General features: G+C 44.8%; 1 protein-coding gene across 1 annotated transcript; it reads right to left on the bottom strand.

The window, feature by feature from the left end:
* Positions 1-3,056: 3,056 nt before the first annotated feature.
* LOC116978591 (protocadherin beta-15-like) lies at positions 3,057-18,306 on the bottom strand. Its single transcript, XM_033029842.1, has 2 exons — positions 15,565-18,306; positions 3,057-4,070 (listed from the first exon to the last, which is right to left on the bottom strand). Exons 1-2 carry the CDS (start codon positions 18,022-18,024, stop codon positions 3,936-3,938), a joined length of 2,595 nt encoding a protein of 864 aa, XP_032885733.1. The 5' UTR covers positions 18,025-18,306; the 3' UTR covers positions 3,057-3,935.
* Between the last annotated feature and the right edge of the window lie 2,610 nt (positions 18,307-20,916).

Here is a 20,916-nt window from a genome sequence, read left to right as displayed (position 1 = left end):
CTCTCGTTTGAAGATTTCTCGACCCTTCCTCCCTACCACGACAATGTGTTTGAATAGGGACCCAGAGCAGATGCTGCTTGACCCGCTCAGTTCATCTTGCTGAAGACTCCTGTACCTTTCACTCCATTCATTCCATTGATTCTCCCAACATTCCCATCAATTATTACACTATACCCGCTCCAGAATCTACACTGTAGATTGTAGACGATTGCATTGGTGCTACCTCCTACACCCACACACAACTCACTGACATAATCCTCTTCGCCACTAACTTCCATCGAGCACTCAAATACACCTGGACCATTTCCGACACTTCCCTACCATTTCTTGACCTCATTATCTCCATCGCAGGTGACCTTCTGACCGACATCCATTATAAACCCACTGACTTCCATGGCTATCTAGACTACACTTCTTCCCACCCTGCTTCCTGTAAGGAATCCATCCTCTACTCCCAATTCCCCCGTCTATGCCGCATCTGCTCCCAGGATGCGGTGCTCCACACCAGGGCATTGGAAATGTCCTAATTCTTCAGGGAACGGGGGATCCCCTCCCCTACTATAGATGAGGCTCTCACCAGGGTCTTTTCAATACCCCGTAACACTGTTCTCTCTCCCCATCCCCCCACTCGTAACAATGGCAGAGTCCCCCTAGTCCTCCCCTTTCACCCCACTAGCCGTCACATACAACAAATAGTCCTCCGTCATTTTCTCCACCTCCAACGTGACCCCACCACTCGCCACATCTTTCCATCTCCCCCCCTGTCTGCTTTCTGTAAAGACCGCTCCATCCGTAACTCCCTGGTCAATTCTTCCCTTCCCACCCGCACCACCCCCTCCCCGGCACTTTCTCTTGCAACCGCAAGAGATGCTACACTTGTCGCTTTAAATCCCCCCTCGACTCCATTCAAGGACCCAGGCAGTCGTTACAGGTGCGACAGAGGTTCACCTGCACCTCCTCCAACCACACCTATTACATCCGCTGCTCTAGATGTCAGCTGATCTACATTGGTGAGACCAAGCGTAGGCTTGGCGATCGTTTCGCCGAACACCTTCGCTCGGTGCGCATTAACCAACCTGATCACCCTGTGGCTCAGCATTTCAACTCCCCCTCCGATTCCGAATCCGACCTTTCTGGCCTGGGCCTCCTCCATGGCCAGAGTGAGCACCACCGGAAATCGGAGGAGCAGCACCTCATATTCCGCTTGGGTAGTTTGCACCTTAGCGGCATGAACATTGACTTCTCCAATTTCCGGTAGCCCTTGCTGTCTCCTCCCCTTCTCAGCTCTCTCTCAGCCCTCTGGCTCCTCCTCTTCCTTTTTCCTTTCTCCCCCCCCCCCCCCCCCCCCCACCCCCACTCTACATCAGTTTGATGAAGGGTTTTGGCCCGAAACGTTGCCTATTTCATTCGCACCATAGATGCTGCCTCACCCGCTGAGTTTCTCCAGCACTTTTGTCTATCCAGAATCCACACCTCTTCGAAACATCAAGGATAATTTCGAGGAGACAATTCTATTTGATGTGAAAAGGACGAGCAATCCATGTATCCACAGCTCAGGATGTCAGGTTTGAAGATAGGAACTGTTAGACCGTAATCTGACCAGCTACCATGTTCCGCCGCCCTAATGTTTGGTGAATCGCACAGCTCGCATCGAGAAGCGGTAGGACACGGGATTCTAACGGCTACGGACCCGATGTCAGTTACGATTGCTTCAGATTACTTTAGGGAGATAACTAGTGCAAATAATGGGGAATTTTAACAGTAAATCGGCTAAATGTTGCCGTAAAGCAGGTGGAAATTCTTTGTTGGTGATTATCTTAACTAGCCATTAACTACTACCTTTGTTCGTGTTTATCTTTTATGTGTTATCAGTTAATCTAAATGCGATGATTGGCTTTTACCAAGAGTTAGTAGTTAAACGTCATACGTGGACATGAAGGCAACCTGCCCGAAACTAAATTAACATCTTAAAGGAGAAGATTGAGTGGCGAATTGCATAGAAATCAAATGAGCAAGACTATTAACCAATAGTGAGTACCCAGCCATAAACCTTCCAACAGACAGGTGATCCAATAGTTATCTTAGCATCCAGCTGATATGTATTAAAACTACTGAGTTAATTATTGGCACCAGACACGTTTCACTCCTATCACTGATTTCTGTTTGAAATTGGGACCACGAATACTCTGAATAATTCGTAATGTCATTTTAACATAGCGAATTTTACATTTTGTATTAGCGAATCATTATAGTTCGCCAATAATTTAATATTTTCATCTGATATTTACTCATCAATTTTATTATATGATCCTGCTTCATATTATGCGGTGATAACTATATAACCCATTACACGATGCGTGGCAAGGAACTGCAGGAACTAGTTTACACTGAGGATAGCACAAAATACCGGAGTAACTCAGCTGGAAAGGCAGCGTCTCTGGATAGAAGGAATGGGTGGCGTTTCAGTTTGAGATCCTTCTTCTATGATGTTGTTTCTTCGTCCTTTACATCACAATAAACATAGGGCAACGTGACTAATGGCTAAAAGACAAGAATTCAAGTTAATTCAAACTGGTTATGGTGCAAGGAACCATTCTGGAACATGTCAACTGTAAGCCTATTTGGGATGTAGTAATATGCGTAGTTTACCACTCAGAAGTCAACGACATTTACACGTAGTTCCTGGCGAAATATTTAGCCATATACCAAATTAACAGTTTTTACCGCAAAACATCGCAGCTTTATTTTACGAAAAGAATGAGATCATAGGCTGAGAGTGCTGTTGTGACCTTGGCCTATCATGTTCACGTCAGAATGACCGGCCAATCGTGTCAACTATGAAACTAATCAGATTCTACATATCAAAATATTGCAGAATTTTAATTACCAGTCATTTTGTTATTTAAAGTTAATTCGATTTCAGACTCTTGAAATAAATGCATCGTTAGTTACATTTATTCTCGTCACGTGTCGTTCGGAATTGTAGTTAACATTTATTTGGTATCTTTGGCCTGCACTGGTTTGATTCGTTCTCATGAGAACACGATAAAGCAGGATTCGACCAGTTATTTTTATTTAGGTTAATTAATTTTGGGAACAACAAGACATTCTTCAGAACACTAAGAGCGGTACTTTTCGCTACAAAGGACTCCTAAACATTTTCGTGATATTGAGAAATATAACATAGCACGTGATGATTTACGGACACAACAACACATTGGAAATGCTAAAGAAGTAAGCGAGAATCGAATTTCAATGCAGAAGCAGGTCAATGCCATCAACTGTAGTCTCTAACACGGTGAAAAATAATCATTTCTGCAGTCCTTCATGTCTTCGCTTGCAATTTTAATCGCATTCTAAAATGATGTCTGTTGTGATATTCTGTTTCTTTGAGCAGAATCGTTCAATGGTTCCTGTCCTGTCATTGTCTTAATTAAGCTTTATTCAACCAATCCACTTCTTGATTGTTGCGAAGTGAACGGGAAAGTGAAGACTCCACCGGAATATAGCTTCCATTTCTCTAAATGCAAATTCGGTCTTTGATCATTGGAATTGTATTGGCTATCGATGGACCAGCAACAATTTCTCTCGAAGTCCTTCCAATGTCCGAAAATACATATTACAACAGCATACGGCCGTGAAGAGTATTTGCTGATTGCAAGTCTACCATTTAAAACACCTAATCGCAGAATAGGTTCTGTTTTGGAGACGTATGTTGCGATAAATGCCCATGAGACGATGTGTGGTCAGCAGAATACTGCCGCAAATCGATTTGGCTCATTACGAAGACTTGCAGTTACAACCGTATTAGACATGAAGCGTAATCATGCACAATGAGATAGCCACTTGAGTAAATATAACGGAGAACAGGCAACATCTATGCAAACTGCTCGCCGCAATTAAGAGACAAAATCATTTCCATCTATTCGTGCATTCTATAAGGCGTGGGAATGTATTTCCATAAACCTTCTGTGATCCGGTTCCACTTCATTTTCACCCAAATTATACTGTCCAGAAGGGTACATTTCCATGGAAGATTGCTCCAAATCCCACTGACGGTTACCGCAGATCTGAAATCGAAAGAGAAACCAGGTTTCAGAAATATGTATTGTTAAGATCTCTTATTTCGATAACAATGTGTATTACCGCGGAAATCTCAAAACCATTTACGTCATGGTGATACAGTGATTATATTCGCTTTACGTTCCCAGACCTCTCAAATAACAAATCCCACCTTGGCACCAATGTAATTTAATTCAATTCATAATGTGATCTCAAAATAATAACGTTAGCAATATTGTTTAATTTAGAGATACAGCGCGGAAGCAGGCCATTCGGCCCACCGAGCCCGCACCGACCAGCGACAAGCCAACACACACTCGGGACAATTTACACTTATACCAAGTATACAAACCCAAAGCAATTAACCGACAAACCTGTACGTCTTTGGAGTGTTGGGAGGAAACCGAAGATCTCGGAGAAATTACACAAACCACAAACTCCCAACTCCGTACATACAGCACCCGTAGTCGGGATCGAATGCTGGTTTCCGGCGCAGCAAGGCAGCACGTTTACCGCTGCGCCACCTTGCCGGCCAGTAATGATAATCCACTAAAAGGTCTTAATGAGATTGTGGCGGAAAGAGCAAGGTTTGTCCATTATGTGGCAATGCTGTTGTTTCTAAAATGCACGTTGAAGTGGTCCACGAGGTTGTAAAATACTACGTTATCATTCCAAAACCTCCCACGCAGAAGAATGGGCTCCCGCAAGGGTCAGTTTTAGCCCCAACCTTGTTCAACCTTTACACAAATGACCTACCCACCACCAAATCCCGCAAATTCATCTATGCAGATGACATCTGTTTGGCCTTCCAAGCACCAGATTTTGGTACATTGGAACAGGTGCTCAACGAAGACCTTGCTAAACTGGACGAGTACTGCAAAACCTGGCGCCTAAAACCAAGCCCAGCAAAAACGGTCTCCAGTGTGTTCCACCTCCATAATGCAGAAGCCACAAGAGAACCAAACATCTATCTGAGCAGGACCAAACTGAAGTATGCCCCCACTCCAACCTACCTCGGAGTGACCCTTGACAGGACCCTATCCTTCAAGGATCATCTTAAAAGAACAGCAGCTAAGGTGAAGTCCAGAAACAATCTCCTCAGTAAGCTTGCTGGCTCAAAGTGGGGGCAGCAGCCCCCACACTGCGCATTTCAGCACTAGCCCTTGCATTTTCTTCAGCCGAATATTGTGCCCCTGTTTGGTCCAGGTCATCCCACACACACCATGTGGACACCCAATTGAACTCAACAATGAGGATCATCACAGGAACAATCCGCTCAACACCACTCCCCTGGCTCCCTGTCCTATCCAACATAGCCCCTCCACACATCCGGCGAGTAGTCCTCACTCAAAGGATGCTCCAAAAGACCAAAAACTCCCCTCACCTGCCAATTCACATGGACATCTTCAACCCACCCACTGCTCGACTTCCATCTAGACGACCAATTTGGAAGAACCCACCACCAGCTGATTTCACCATCCAATCAGCTTGGAAAAGGGAATGAGAGACCAAGGACGTCCCAAATAAACATCTGGTGTCAGACCCCACCCTACCGGTCCCTGGCACCAATCTCCCAAGGAAGCAGTGGACGACGCTGAATAGATTCAGGACTGGACATGGCCCCTGCTTGGCCAGCCTTCACAAATGGGGCAGCAGCCCAACCCCACGGTGTGCTTGTGGAGAGCAGCAAACAATGCAACACATCATTGAAGCATGCCCTCAACAAAGACTCAAAGGAGGACTTGTCACCCTTCATACAGCAGATCAAGAGGCAACTGCTTGGCTAAAGGACTTTGCATTCGCTAAATAAATAAAAATTCCAAAACCTCCCACGATAATCCGGAAATGGCTCTCTAATTTGGGAACTTTGCCTGGCAGATTAGTTCAGCAACAGTCTGACCGCCATTCCTGCATTGTCACCGCATAGTGTCTGTGTTATGCACTTTATGCATACAGCATGCACATTGCAACTCACCTCGGCTACTCCAACACTGCTTTTAAAACTCGGGAACTATGAAGGAGAGCAAGAGAAGAATACGCATAGAAAGGCCAGTACCCGTTTATCCCTTGAAGCTGCACATTATCCTGACTTCGAAACATAATACAGTCCATTCAATCTTCCTGCGTGGAGAGAAGGCAGGTACAGGATACTGAGTTGGATGATCAGCCATGATCATATTGAATGGCGGTGCAGGCTCGAAGGGCCGAATGGCGTACTCCTGCACCTATTTTCTATGTTTATCTGTTTCTAAACCCTGCAACTCCTTATCAACAGCATAAAGGAGAACTATCTCCAGAATAACTGCAGCAATTCAAGCATCATGCGCACAGCTGCCTTTGCAAAGGCAATTAGTTGTCAGAGACAGTCAGTTGACACAAATGGAATAGAAATAGCGGCACATCTAAGCAATGGTAGACATCATACTAAAACATTTTCAAATGTGTTAGGGAAAAAAGTTTGTTTTCGAAATATGTCGCAATTTACATTAGCATACTAGTCCATGGGATTATACATTTATATAGTCTTAACTATTGTCTATTTACCTGAAACATGTTTTGGCTGCTTGAAATCAGCTTGTCGCCGAGTGCGTCCATTCAGCGCTAGAAATATGTTTGTGACTGTAACTGGGTATTATCGAAGTCAACGTGGTGACCAATTGTCCATCCACTTGGCGAGTGACACCGCTGTGTAATTTCTACTATCATGTTTATTTTATTTATGTTAGTTCCGTATCTAACGTCTATGCGTAATTTTCTGACGTTACACTTAAAAAACTATGCAGTGTTCATTAAAGATAGAAGTGTAAAATGAATACAATACATATGTGTTGATAATACCACTCAGGCAGCAGTGCATGAAATATTTAGTAACTCATAACCGATTTTTATTTTTCAAAATAGACTTTATTCAGGTACAAGAACCGTGCAAAAAACTCATCCGACATTTTCGGAGACTATATAAAATATTCAATACAGTCTACATACATTGCTCAAATTTCGCAGATGTATCCCCCACCCTTGCCACTCATGTGGCCCACTGGCGTGGAGTCCATTCCCTTATTTTGAGGGGCGTCTCCACCACAACCTGCTCCCCCCCCCCCCCCCCCCCCCCCCCCATGTCCTGCAGCGGAAGGAACCTAGACTGCGGTCCTCCCGCACCGAGCCTTGGCATTGGCTGCACCGAGCTTCAGTGAGACCCTCAGCACGTACTCCTGCATCTGCAGCGGGCCAGTCGGCAACATTCCCCGACGGACATCTCGCTCCGCTGGGTGGTGAACAACGCTCGAGCAGACCAAAGAGCGTCTTTCACCGAGTTGATGACCTTCCAGCAGCACTCGATGTCAGTCCCTGAATGCGTCCCTGGAAACAGTCCGCAAATCACAGAGTCCTCTGTGACGGAGCTGTTCGGAATAAACTGTGACAGGGACCTTTGCAGACCTCTCCAGACTCTCTTTGCGAATCCACACTCTGCAAAGAGGTGGGCAACCGTCTCCTCTCCATAACAGCCGTCCAGAGGGCAGCGTGCGCTGGTAGTGAGGTTCCGACGGTGCAGGAAGGATCTAACTGTGAGGGCTCCCCTCACCGCCAGCCAAGCCAGGTCTTGGTGGTTGTTGGTGAGTTCTGGCGATGACGCATGTTGCCAGACAAGCTGGGCAGTCTGCTCTGCGAACCACGCCACAGGATCCATGGAGTCATTTCCCTGCAGTGCCTGCAGGACGTTGGTGCCCGATGGACTTATGGTTAAAGGTGTTGGTCAGGAAGAACCTTTCCACAAACGACAGATGGTGCGGCAATGTCCAGCTGACTGGCATATTGCGTGGCATCTGCGCCAGGCCCATCCTTCGCAACACCGGAGAAACGTAGAACCTCAGCAGGCAGTGACACTTGGTGCCCACGTGCCTTGGCTCTACACTCCGCCTGATGCAGCCACACACGAAGGGTGAGGGCGACGTTGGGCACGCATTTACCCCCGTTGTCTGCTGACTTGTGTATCGTGGTTCGTCGCACCTGGTCCATCCTCGACCACAGATGAACTGGAAGAAGGCACGAGTGATCCCTGTGGCGTAGGAGGGAGGGACAGGCCACACTTGCGCCAAGTACAGCAGCCTCGAGAGCACCTCACACCTGATGACCACATTTTTCCCAGTTATGGAGTGGGAGCGTTGCTTCCACAGCTCCAGTTTCTTCCCAACATTGGCTATCCGCTCTAGCCAATTCTTGTCACACGCCTCTTAGGCTCGCGTCCTTCATGATGGATTTGGCAAAAGGTTCAATACAATAGACGAACAAGGCAGAGGAGAGAGGGCAACCCTGCCTGACTCCAGACCTGACGGGGAAGCTGTCTGATTCCCACCCATTGATTTGGACTGCTCTACAGATATCCAAGAGCAGTTGGATCAAATGTCTGATTCCTTCCCCTAAGCCCATTTTGGAGAGAACGTCCTTCATTTACGTGTGCGATACCCCGTCGAAGGCCTTCTCCTGGTCCAAGCTAACTAGGCAGGAATCCACCCGTCTGTCCTGCACGTAGGCAATGGTATCTCTCAGCAGCACCAGGCTGTCTGAGATTTTCCTGCCAGGTACAACACAGGTTTGGTCCGGGTGGATCACCCGTTCCAGAGCAGACTTGACCCGGTTGGCGATGGCCTTAGACAGGATCTTATAATCAACATTCAACAAAGTGATTGGTCTCCAATTCTTTATATCCTTCATTTCCCCCTTCTTCTTGTAGATTAAAGTGATGCTGCCCTTCCTCATTGAGTCTGACATGCTGCCGGCTAGAAGTATGTCATTGTATACTTCCAGCAGGTCCGAGCCCACCCAGTCCCACAGAGCTGAATACAACTCATCCTGTAAGCCATCGCTTCCAGGAGTTTTACTCAAGTCAAAGGAACGGATGTAGCTAGTCAGCTCCTCTAGGGTCAGTGGTTGGTCCAGACTCTCCCGCTTGCTGTCCTCCAAGACGTCCGTGATAGAGGACAGGAAGTTCTGGGAGGCGGTGTTGTCTGTGGTCTTTCTGTCATACAAATATGTATACAAGGATTTGCAGATCATCAGCATATCCGTCTGCAAGGATGTTACCGAGCCATTCTCCTCCCTAAAGCTGTTCATCGCAGAACTCCCCCTGTGCGCCTTATGGAAGAAGAAGCGTGAGCACGTCTCATCCTGCTCCACGTGGCGGACCCTGGATCGGAAGATGATTTTAGAGGATTCAGAGGTAAAGAGTCGAGCTTGCTGGCCCTTCAACTCTCTAAGTTCCTCCCTCACATCCACCCCTCTCGACTGCAGAAGGAGTAGTTGCTGCAAATCTGTCTGGAGTTGACACAATTCCCTCTGACTGCCTTGCTTTCTAAACCCCTTTAAATATGAAGAACCTCTTAATGTTCTCCTTGGTTGCTTCCCACCAGTGTGTCGGGGAGTCAAAGAGGGGCTTCACCGTTCTCCAACGTGCGTAGTCACTCTTTATTTCCTCAATGTTCTCTGGGGTCAACAGCTTCACATTTAACTTCCACGTCCCTCTGCCTGCCTTCTGGTCCTCCTGTAGGTGAAAGGAAGCCTGAAGGAGGCAGTGGTCAGAGAAGAACACCAGCGTGAGGTCAGTGTGTCTCACTGTGACGGCCTTCGATGTGAAGAGGAAGTCTATCCGAGACCGGACTGAACCATCTGATCTCGAACAGGTGAACCGTGACTGGGACCCGCCTGCCGGGTCGCTGAAGGTGTCGCGCAGCTTTGCGTCTTTTACCGTCTCCAGCAGGAGATTGGAGGTGCTGTCCAGTCTGCTGTCGGCACTTCTGGATCGTCCAGCCGCATCAATAATGCAATTGAAGTCACCAGCCAGAAGGTTGCCGGGAGGTGGCCAGCAGCGGTGGGAGCTGCTGAAGAACTGCCAGCCGCTCGTTCCGCACCGGTGAGTCGTACACATTAATCGGCCGGAGCGGAGAGAGACGGTACATGACATCCACGAGGAGACGCCCCCCAACCACCTCCATGACCTCAGTGATGGCGAAGCTCCCTTCCCGCAGCAAGGTCCCCAGACTGGAAGCGCGACAGTCATTGCCCCCCGGCCACACCGACAGTCCATGGGGCCACCATCGCGACCACATCCGATAGAAGCGGAGGTGTGGCAGCCCGCACTCCTGCAGAAAAGTCACGTCCACCTTAACCTTGGCCAGGTACTGCAAGGCGATCACACATCGCGCAGTGTTCTTCACACTGTGCACATCTAATGATGCCTCCATTGTCCTTTAGAGTCACTGATCGTCATCTTGTCCCCTCATGCCCACCGCTTTGGTGAATTGCAGCACCTTTCCGGGGCTCAGGATGCCAGCATCCTCAAGGATCCTCAAGGATCTCCTCTGTCTTAACTGAAGTTGTCGTAGGGGGGACTCTTCTTGTTCCATCCCTTCTGGGCGCACCGCCCCCCTCCGTCTCCTGTGGCTGATTCAGTGCTCCCAGTTCCCCAGAGCTGGGGCCCATTGGCCGCGGCACTACTACCGGTCTCCCGGAGCTGTGGTCCATCGGCCGCTGCACTGCTCCCGGTCTTCTGGAGCTGGGGGACAATAGGCGTGGCCTTTCTCTTTTCCTCACCCATTTTCTTCCTCTGCCTCCGTCGTCGGGTTCTCGATGTCACCTCATCCTCCGACGAGGAGAGGTTGTTGCCGTCTGCCTGGGAAATAACACTTTTCTTGGACTTACCGTATTTTGGCTCTTTAGGCAGAACCCTCCGGTGTTTCTTCCTGTTCAACACCTGCCATTAATCCTGCTGTTCCCCCTCTTCCATCGAGGGGGGTGAAGTGCGGCTGTACCTTCAGCAGCGACAGCGGAGCTTCGTTCCCCTTCTCCCGGAAATCTTGCATCAACTTCTGCCATCCCGTCGGATACTTGAAGGTAACATCAAAGTATCCATTACCCAGGAAGTCCTGGAGGCAGTAGAGTTGGCCTCGAATTTCCAGGCCTTCCTCACGAACAGGTCCCGTGAGAAGGGAGTCCCCTTGCTAAGGTCCTTCACACTGACTCGCAGGGTATTGCGGATACCCTGTCCTCCCGCTCCAGTTGCTGCTGCCATTGTGACTGGAAAGGTGTTAGGATGATCATTTATTGTACATGAATACGGGTTTTGTAGCTGAAATTCAGATAACCTTTTAGCTAGTGCAGGTGCATTAATCGGTTCCACTTTGTAGACAGCATAAGGTACTTTTTCAAACAACAATAAAGTAATCAGGCACGATTTCTCGTTCACAATCCAAGCTGGATGTGTCTGGTAACTTAAAATTTTATTTTACAAGTTCTTTGTTATTAACAGCTTCTAATATGTTCACGTGGTAGGTTTAAAGATAATTACTTTCTGTGTGCTTGCCTTCTTTCAATAAAGGAGTTATGTTTGATATGTCTTCATCTAATAATATTTGAAGAAACTTCGAAACTAAAACCAGCAAATGAGCTCTTACTAATCCCTTCTTTGAAATCCTCAGTAAACAGCCCACGAGGGCTATGAGCGGCAACATTTATTTTAATTCCTAACTTACTTCTGGGAGAAAGTTCTCTACGCTACTTTGTCACTTCCAGTGACAGCTTTGTAGAACGTTTTGGTGCAATGTATTGAGTTCAATGGATTAATGCAAACTACTAATATGTATCTATTTGTCTATTTTCCTATTATTAAACCCCAGATACATGTTTTATCAGATCCGTGCTCATTTTCAAATATTCATAACAAATTTTACTAACTTTGTCCTATCTTGTTACCTACTCCGTATTTCCTTTATTAGCCTATTGCCATATTGCGAAAGATTATAAAATACTGATGGTCCGGTTTCTTTATGATATGTGCCCCACCCCCCCCCCCCCCCCCCCCCCCAATTGGATAATACATATTTCTGTTTTAGTTAACGTGGATGGTGTGTAGCCATAAATAATCATGTTGCAATGGATATATCGTCTGTGTTCATAAATATTCCTTTAAATAGTCCCCAATTCTGCCAACCTTGCCCATCACTCTAACAGGAACATGCTGGTCCTGAATTCTCTCAATCTCATACTTTTCCCAATCACGATTGAAAATCCAATAAATTTGTGGTAACTCTTCCAAAAGTGCTCCCCCGTGATACTTCAATCAATTCCCCGGCTGCATTTGCCAAATAGGTGATCCAACATAACACTTTTCCTTGTTGGGTCATCTACATATTGTTTGAGAAAATTTTCCTGCACATTTTTAAGACATTCTGCCACATTCTGGAGTTTGTGCGCTATGGCAGTTCCGAGCAATAAGAGGGAAGTTTCAACACTGACTAGGACCCTACTATTTTTACAGTTATCTGCAACCTTCATACACACCTGCTTCTCTAGGTTGCGGTGACTATTGTGGAGGCTGTAATAAAACCGCAAAAAAATATTACCCGCTTCTTACACCTAACTCCTACCCATGCAGCTTCACTCGGTCACCCCCCAAGCATATTCTCTCTAAATAGTGCCGTGATGTTCCTCCTCATGAAAATTCGACTGGTACCATAGACAAGATATAGTACATCTACTGTAAATAAATGGGATTATTATCACTTCAATGGAATGGACTGTGCAATTTGGCGCAGTTGCTTTTAAAAATACCGCATGGAAACAGGCCCTTCGGCGTCCAAATCCTCACCGACCATCGATCACTCGTTCACACTCATTCTATGTTATCCCATTCCCTCCACACTAGGGGCAATTTACGGAGGCCAATTTACCTAGAAACCAGCAGGTTTTGGGGATGTGGGAGGAAACTGGAACACTTGGAGGAAATCCACATGGTTACATGGAGAATGTGTAAACTCCACACAGACAGTACCCAAGGTCAGGATCAAACTGGGTCTCGGGCAAGCTCTGCCTGCTGCGCAAATGTGCCGACTCTGTTGTCCTGATATTCACAGTCCTACCAATATTAAAACAGATGTGATGCGAAAGAAGGCCAAATGACCGGGTTTTAACTCGAAGAAAGGCAGCATATGTTTTTGTTTAACAATGTTAATTAATCTCTGTTTATATCCCTATCGTACCGTACAGTCCCATATCGTACCATACAAAGACTATCTCCGGGAAAAATATGCTTCCACTGTTAGATTCGGCTTGTCACTGAATACTCAAAGAAACGTCGACAGATATACCATAGAAAGTATCCTGGCAGTTTGCATCATGGCCAGGCATGACATTTCTAATTCACAGCGATGCAAGAGGCAACATAGAGTTATGGCCCACCATTGGGCGGCAGGTCCAACAGCCTGCCTCACAAATAGTTTCAAGTACAACTACTTTCCTTCAACCACCAGGTTCTTAAAGCAGCCTGCACTATCACAACCTTCCTCAACATTGGGAAACTACAAACAACTACCTCTAACTTTGCCCTGGACTTGTTACTTTTTCCCAAATTGCGCTGTTAACTGAATGATTGTCTTTCCCGCATAGCCCCTTTTTATTTTTAAATTCATATAGAATATATGTGTAATATATGTATCTTTTTTGTATTTGTGTGTTTGTTTGAGACTATACGTCTGCGATGATGCAGGCATGATTTTTATTTTATTATACGTAAGCCTGCTTGTATAAACTCCTGTGCTGTGGATAAAGGGGTAGTATTCTGTACTGTGTTTATCGGTTCTTCATCATATTGTCTTCCTGAACTTGAACAACACCATCTTTCTGTTTCTCAATATAGAAACGGCACCCTAGAACCATGACATTGAAAACAATAGAATGATGCATTGAATCATCTCGATTAAATTAATTTTGGATTTACATGTTTTTCTCCAGTAGTTTTCCTCGTCCATCGTCCTGTTTTTGTCTTGAATTGACTAATTTCACCAGTTGAAATTGATTGCACACAATGCTAATATTCAACCCTTTAAGATGAACGCATGTCTAACTTGAAAAAGCAGTGTTGTTCGTGGTTAAGGTATCAGAATCTCCCCCAAAACATCTACAAAGTTATTTAATCATCTCACAAATTAAAGTGTGTCATTATCTCAACACCATTTCGCAGGATTTCGAAATGATTTATGCACATTAGTCTTAAAGCAGTTTCCTATATAAAATGAATAAATGCATTCTAGATGCAACTTAACATAGTATGCAATACATTTGCCAGAAAAACGAAGGTGTTATCATAAGTCATGTATAAGCTGCGTCGACGGATGTAGAAACAAACCGCGGCAGCTGGCAGAAACGCACATAATCAGAGACAGCATCTGAGATCAGGGTCGAACTCGAAATTATGAGGCCATATAGAACGGAGACGAGGGAGCACTTTTTCTCACAGAGAGTGGTGAGTCTGTGGAATTCTCTGCCTCAGAGGGCGGTGGAGGCAGGTTCTCTGGATGCTTTCAAGAGAGAGCTAGATAGGGCTCTTAAAAATAGCGGAGTCAGGGGATATGGGGAGAAGGCAGGAACGGGGTACTGATTGTGGATGATCAGCCATGATCACATTGAATGGCGGTGCAGGCTCGAAGGGCCAAATGGCCTGCTGCTGCACCTATTGTCTATTGTCTATTGAGGCAACAGCACCAGCTATTGCACCACCAGGCCGTATAGCAAATTCATATGAGCCTCAATGCTTCAATAATAGAATAAGCTCCAAATAAGCGATACATTAATTGCTGGCATTTCTATTTCTAATTTGGAGACATTTTGTATACGGAAGGCTCTTTTTCTTCTTATACCCTTCATTGTTACTAGCTTGAATTCATTGACCTGCAAAATAACTTATATTGAAACGATGGCATCAGCTATAGTTTCAATATAAATGCACGCGAGTCATTGCGCAATGTATACTAACTTTTTTTAACTGGTCACTTCAGATTGACCAATTTATTTAGCCATTAACGTTAATGCTAATTTTAGTTCAGTTGATTAGTAATCTTTTTGAAATAGATCAATCATGCTATTGACAGGAGGTATCTCAATGGGCGCCACTACTATCCCCTGCCTCCCCCCGCGACCCCCCACGCCCCCCCCCCCCCCCCCCACGCCCCCCCCCCCCCCCCCCCCCCCCCCCCCCACCCCATCTTCTTTGCGTTATTCCCTCAATTGCTCGGTGCTTTCGAGATGATACTAACCAATGTAAGAATTAGGACCAATTCTCCAAATTTCATTGATGACTCGATATTTTATTGACCTGAAATAAGAAGAACGTTCTTCTTCGAATTCGTTTGAATTTACTAAGTTACAGGGCAGTAGACTCTTAGAAAATGTAACGATTCAAGAGCAACTCGATAGATATTTTAGGGACATCGCTGGATATGGCGGAGAGAGCAGGAAAGTGGCATTGACTTAAAAATATAGTTATAATAGCGAATGGTTAAACAGTTACCAGAGGCTGGTTAGCCTAACACCGCTTCGATTTCTTATGGAGATTTGCCTGGCCTCAAAAAAACATTATTATAAGGTTTCGCAAACAAGCAAACAATTCTCACTCTGTTTATTTCTTAACACAACCTATTTCTATCCAAGAGGTTTTAAGAAGGCACGCCTCACCTCGTAAAATCCTGTTTTATCCATGTTCAAAGTGTATGATGTCTTTCCATGTTCTGCAGACACACTCGCGCCATTCTTGATATTATTCGTGAGTGCGGCCGATTCATGCAGCTTTACAAGCATAAGATGACTCACGGCTTCATTTGGTGTCACCTCATCAATGAAATCTTGTGGGTGATTTTCATTATCACGCGCCTCCCTGTAACTGGGCGGCATTTGAAGATTCGCGCTGGCCTTTTGAACTCCATGGGGCGAATTCCTCCTCCGCGGAAAATATGACGTGTCTCCAACGCAACAATGACTGCCAGAATAATTTCCACTTCTATGTACCTTAATGCCGAGGATTACAATTGCCACAAATAAAATAAATGATGTTGTGCCAAACAAAATCATTAGATATTGTTTTACGTCAGTTTTCCATGGCCCAATTGTCCCAAACAAGCTTTCATTAGATGAATTTTCTGCCAAATCGTCCTGTACTGATACATTAATCGTGACGGTGGACGAAAGGGACGGAGTTCCTTTATCCTTCACGACAATCAAGATTTTCTGCTTGAGTGAATCTTTGTGTACAAAGCGGCGAATTGTCCAAATCTCGCCCGTTTTTGGAGCTACAGTAAACAGGCTTTCATCCGTAGGGCGACGGAGCTCATAAGAAAGCTGGGCGTTCCGCCCAGAATCGGCATCAGTGGCCGTGACTTTTGAAACCAAGTAACCTGAGTCTGCAGATCTTGGTATGGAATCATCAACTGCAGATAAAGGCGATATGATCACTGGAGCATTGTCATTCTGATCTATGATGACCACTTTCACTGTGGCGTTGCTGCTGAGCGTCGGGATCCCTGCATCCTTTACTTGCACATGGAATGTAAAGGTTTTTGTTTGTTCATAGTCAAACGACGTACGAGAGAACAGCGCCCCACTGGTCGGGTTTATTGAGACGAAAGTGGATGACGGCAACCCGTTTATCAGGCTATCCAAAATGGAGTACGACAATTGAGCATTCTGATTAGAATCGGGATCAAATGCTGGCACAGAACCAATTGAAGAACCAATAACATTATTTTCTGTTACGTGCACCGTAAAAGAAGGCTGCGTAAATTGTGGGGCGTTGTCATTTATATCCGCAATTTGAACTCGGATTAATTTCTTGGTCGAAAGTGGAGGCGAGCCACTATCTGTGCATGTAATAGTAACATTATACTCCGGCACCTTTTCACGATCTATGTTACCACGGGTAATTAACGTGAAGTAATTATTAAAAGAACCATTCAGATTGAAAGGGATATCTCCGGGGATGCTGCAAGAAACAAAGGGTGAGTTTTCATAATCTCGGTCCCTAACTCTTATAAGAGACACTGCCGTATTCGCAACAATATTTTCTGGTATTGTGATGAAGGTGGACGTTGTTATTATTTCAGGCCAGTTATCATTAACATCGCTAATCTTTAATATAACTTTACAGTATACTGGTGTTTGCTGAGTGCCTCTGTTTTCAGCTTGTACCAAAATCTGATAGTTATTTGCTTCTTCGAAATCCACAGCACCAATTACCCTGATCTCCCCGCTTGCTGGGTCCAAACTAAACAATTCGCGTACTCTATCAGGAGTGTGATCACTGAAGGAATATATTACCTCGCCGTTTAGGCCTTCGTCCAAATCCTCGGCTGTTACCTGCACTATCAAGGAATCTTTAGGCACATTTTCTGGGGTTGTGATTTGATAAATGCTTTGCTTGCAGACCGGAGCATTGTCGTTCACATCAAGCACTGTAATAATAATTTGGGTAGTTCCGATTTTTTTCGGGTTCCCGCCATCAGTGGCCGTCAATGTTAATCGATGTGTTGTTTGCTGCTCGCGATCTAGTGGTCGTTCCAGTACCAATTCTGGGATAAGACTCTGTTCACCATCTGATTGCAGTTTTAAACTGAAATGCGCGCTTGGATGTAGCTGATAGGAATGAACACCATTTATTCCAGCGTCTGCGTCCATCGCACTCGGGAGTGGAATAATCGTCCCGACCAGCGCCACTTCAGATATTGCTTTGTTAATTTCCTCTCTCTGAAATAGGGGCGCATTGTCGTTTATGTCGAGTATCTCAACTTCAATGCGATATATCTCAAGCGGGCCCTCGATTATGGCCTCTAACATCAACACGCAACTGAAACTTTGTCCACAAAGCTCTTCTCTGTCTATTTTTTCATTGATAAATATTTCTCCCGTCCTCAGGCTCACGGCTAGGTGCTGTATTTGCTTTTCTGATGCAACTCTAAATCTGCGCTGCGAAAGCTGCTTAATCTCCAACCCGAGATCCCGGGCAACATCACCAACAAAGGCACCAACCTCTAGCTCTTCTGGAATTGAGTAACGAATATTACGTTGTACTGAACCAGAAAGGTGGAAGAGTAGCACATGAAAAACGGAAAGGTGCAACACTCGGTTGTTTAGCTGTGCGACCATTCTGAATTAAATTAGCCCAGTCATAGCCGCCGAATTTACGGGTTTCTTCCAGCACGTTGGAAAGAACGCCGACAATGTAAATGCTGATTACCTTCAATATGTCGCCGAAAAGCTGTATTTCTTTCCCAAACATACGAGCGATTTTTCTTCTGCGTTAATATGAAGTACAGAGATACTTTAAGCTGAAATATGAGTCCAGAGTGTGGAACAATGAAACCGTTGCCTCTCCTCGTCGCTGCGCAGTGCTTGTTCAAAGGAGACTGATGCAGGATCCTCGACTACATTTCCTCCCCTCATTGGTAGAGAGCGTCACATAGGGACTTGACCAATTATAACAGCAAATGCTCTTAAAGCAATAATGCCTCCACTATGCTTCGGAAGATCTGCTTTGTGCATTTATCGGTGTGCAACTTCATATTTTGTAGCCTTATATTTATAAAAAATATGTTATGTACTCTTTGAGCTGCAGCGTAATTAAAATTATACTTCCCATTATTGTAAATCATGTATTTGACGGATATTACTTACCTATTTTTAAAGATAGATTGCATTGAATAACTGAAAGCGTTTGCTCCAAGTGCCTTTGAATATTATCTACATGCTTGTGCAACTAATTTATTATTCATCTATTAAACATACATTTAAAGTAATCTTCCATTAACATACAAAGTCTCTCATCATATGAAATGTGGCTGCCTTGTAACAATATTGTTAGTAATACAGAGAATATTTACAGAATGTGGAGCAGCTGAATGTCTCTATATTTTGAACGTTATTGTGTTCAATATGCAAGAAAATTTATCAAACTATAAAAGTAAACGTGCAGCATAGCCCGTTCGGCTCGCTCAATCATAAACATAGCGTTCAATGCAGACAGCAGTGGAGGTGACCGAGATCTTCATATTCCGATGTGTAAACGTTACTGATACGACTACAGGGCATAAACTACATGAATTAATCCAGTGTCTCTTCGTCCCCAGAAGGCAAAGGAAGTTCGTTATTTCTTCATTGACTTTGGCCAATTTCCACAGTAGCTCTAGAGAAAACCACATAACCATATAACAATTACAGCACGGAAACAGGCCATCTCGGCCCTTCAAGTCCGTGCCGAACACGTACTTTCCCCTAGTCCCCTCTACCTGCAGCCCATAACCCTCCATTCTCTTCCCGTCCATATACCTATCCAATTTATTTTTAAATGATAAAAACGAACCTGCCTCCACCACTTCCACTGGAAGCTCATTCCACACAGCTACCACTCTGAGTAAAGAAGTTCCCCGTCATGTTACCCCTAAACTTCTGTCCCTTAATTCTCAAATCATGTCCTCTTATTTGAATCTTCCCTACTCTCAATGGGAAAAGCTTATCCACGTCAACTCTGTCTATCCCTCTCATCATTTTAAAGACCTCTATCAAGTCCCCCCTTAACCTTCTGCGCTCCAAAGAATAAAGACCTAACTTGTTCAACCTTTCTCTGTAACTTAGTTGCTGAAACCCAGGCAACATTCTAGTAAATCTCCTCTGTACTCTCTCTATTTTGTTGACACCCTTCCTATAATTAGGCGACCAAAATTGTACACCATACTCCAGAATTGGCCTCACCAATGCCTTGTACAATTTTAACATTACATCCCAACTTCTATACTCAATGCTCTGATTTATAAATGCCAGAACACCAAAAGCTTTCTTTACCACCATATCTACATGAGATTCCACCTTCAGGGAACTATGCACAGTTATTCCTAGATCCCTCTGTTCAACTGCATTCTTCAATTCGCTACCATTTACCATATACGTCCTATTTTGATTTGTCCTGCCAAAATGTAGCACCTCACACGTATTAGCATTAAACTCCATCTGCCATCTTTCAGTCCACTCTTCCAAATGGCCTAAATCTCTCTGTAGACTTTGACAATCTACTTCATTATCCACAACACCACCTATCTTAGTATCATCTGCATACTTACTAATCCAATTTACCACACCATCATCGAGATCATTGATGTACATGACAAACAACAGTGGACCCAACACAGATCCCCGAGGCACCCCACTAGTCACCGGCCTCCAACCTGACAAACAGCCATCCAACATTACTCTCTGGCATCTCCCATTCAGCCACTGTTGAATCCATCTTGCTACTCCGCCATTAATACCCAACAATTGAACCTTCTTAACCAACCTTCCATGAGGAACCTTGTCAAAAGCCTTACTGAAGTCCATATAGACAACATCCACTGCTTTACCCTCATCAATTTCCCGAGTAACCTCTTCAAAAAATCAAGAAGATTAGTCAGACATGGCCTTCCAAGCACAAATCCATGTTGACTGTTCCTAATCAGACCCTGTTTATCCAGATGCTTATATATACTATCTCTAAGTATCATTTCCATTAATTTGCCCACCACTGACGTCAAACTAACAGGTCTATAATTGCTAGGTTTACTCTTAGAATCCTGTTTAAACAATGGAACAACATGCGCAGTATGCCAATCCTCTGGCACTATTCCCGTTTCTAATGACATTTGAAATATTTCTGTCATATCCCGTGCTATTTCTACACTAACTTCCCTCAATGTCCTAGGGAATATCCTGTCAGGACCTGGAGACTTATCCACTTTTATATTTTTCAAAAGTGTCAGTACTTCCTCTTCTTTGAATCTCATAGTTTCCATAGCTACTCTACTTGTTTCCCTTACCTCACATAATTCAATATCCTTCTCCTTGGTGCATACCGAAGAAAAGAAAGTGTTCAATATCTTCCCCCATCTCTTTTGGCTCTGCAGATAGCTGTCCACTCTGACTCTCTATTGGACCAATTTTATCCCTCGTTATCCTTTTGCCATTAATATAGCTGTAGAAACCCTTTGGATTTACTTTCACCTTACTTGC

The sequence above is a fragment of the Amblyraja radiata genome, chromosome 11 (genome assembly GCF_010909765.2).
Source record: "Amblyraja radiata isolate CabotCenter1 chromosome 11, sAmbRad1.1.pri, whole genome shotgun sequence".
NCBI lineage: Eukaryota > Metazoa > Chordata > Chondrichthyes > Rajiformes > Rajidae > Amblyraja > Amblyraja radiata.
This window is presented reverse-complemented; position numbering and strand designations above follow the sequence as displayed.

Bases quoted from the DNA above. Each gene is read 5' to 3' on its own strand.
- LOC116978591 (XM_033029842.1), bottom strand. From the start codon at position 18,024: ATGGTCGCACAGCTAAACAACCGAGTGTTGCACCTTTCCGTTTTTCAT. The intron at 4,071-15,564 runs GTGAGGCGTGCC...TTTCGATTTCAG, and splicing joins ATAAAACAGGATTTTACGAG to ATCTGCGGTAACCGTCAGTG.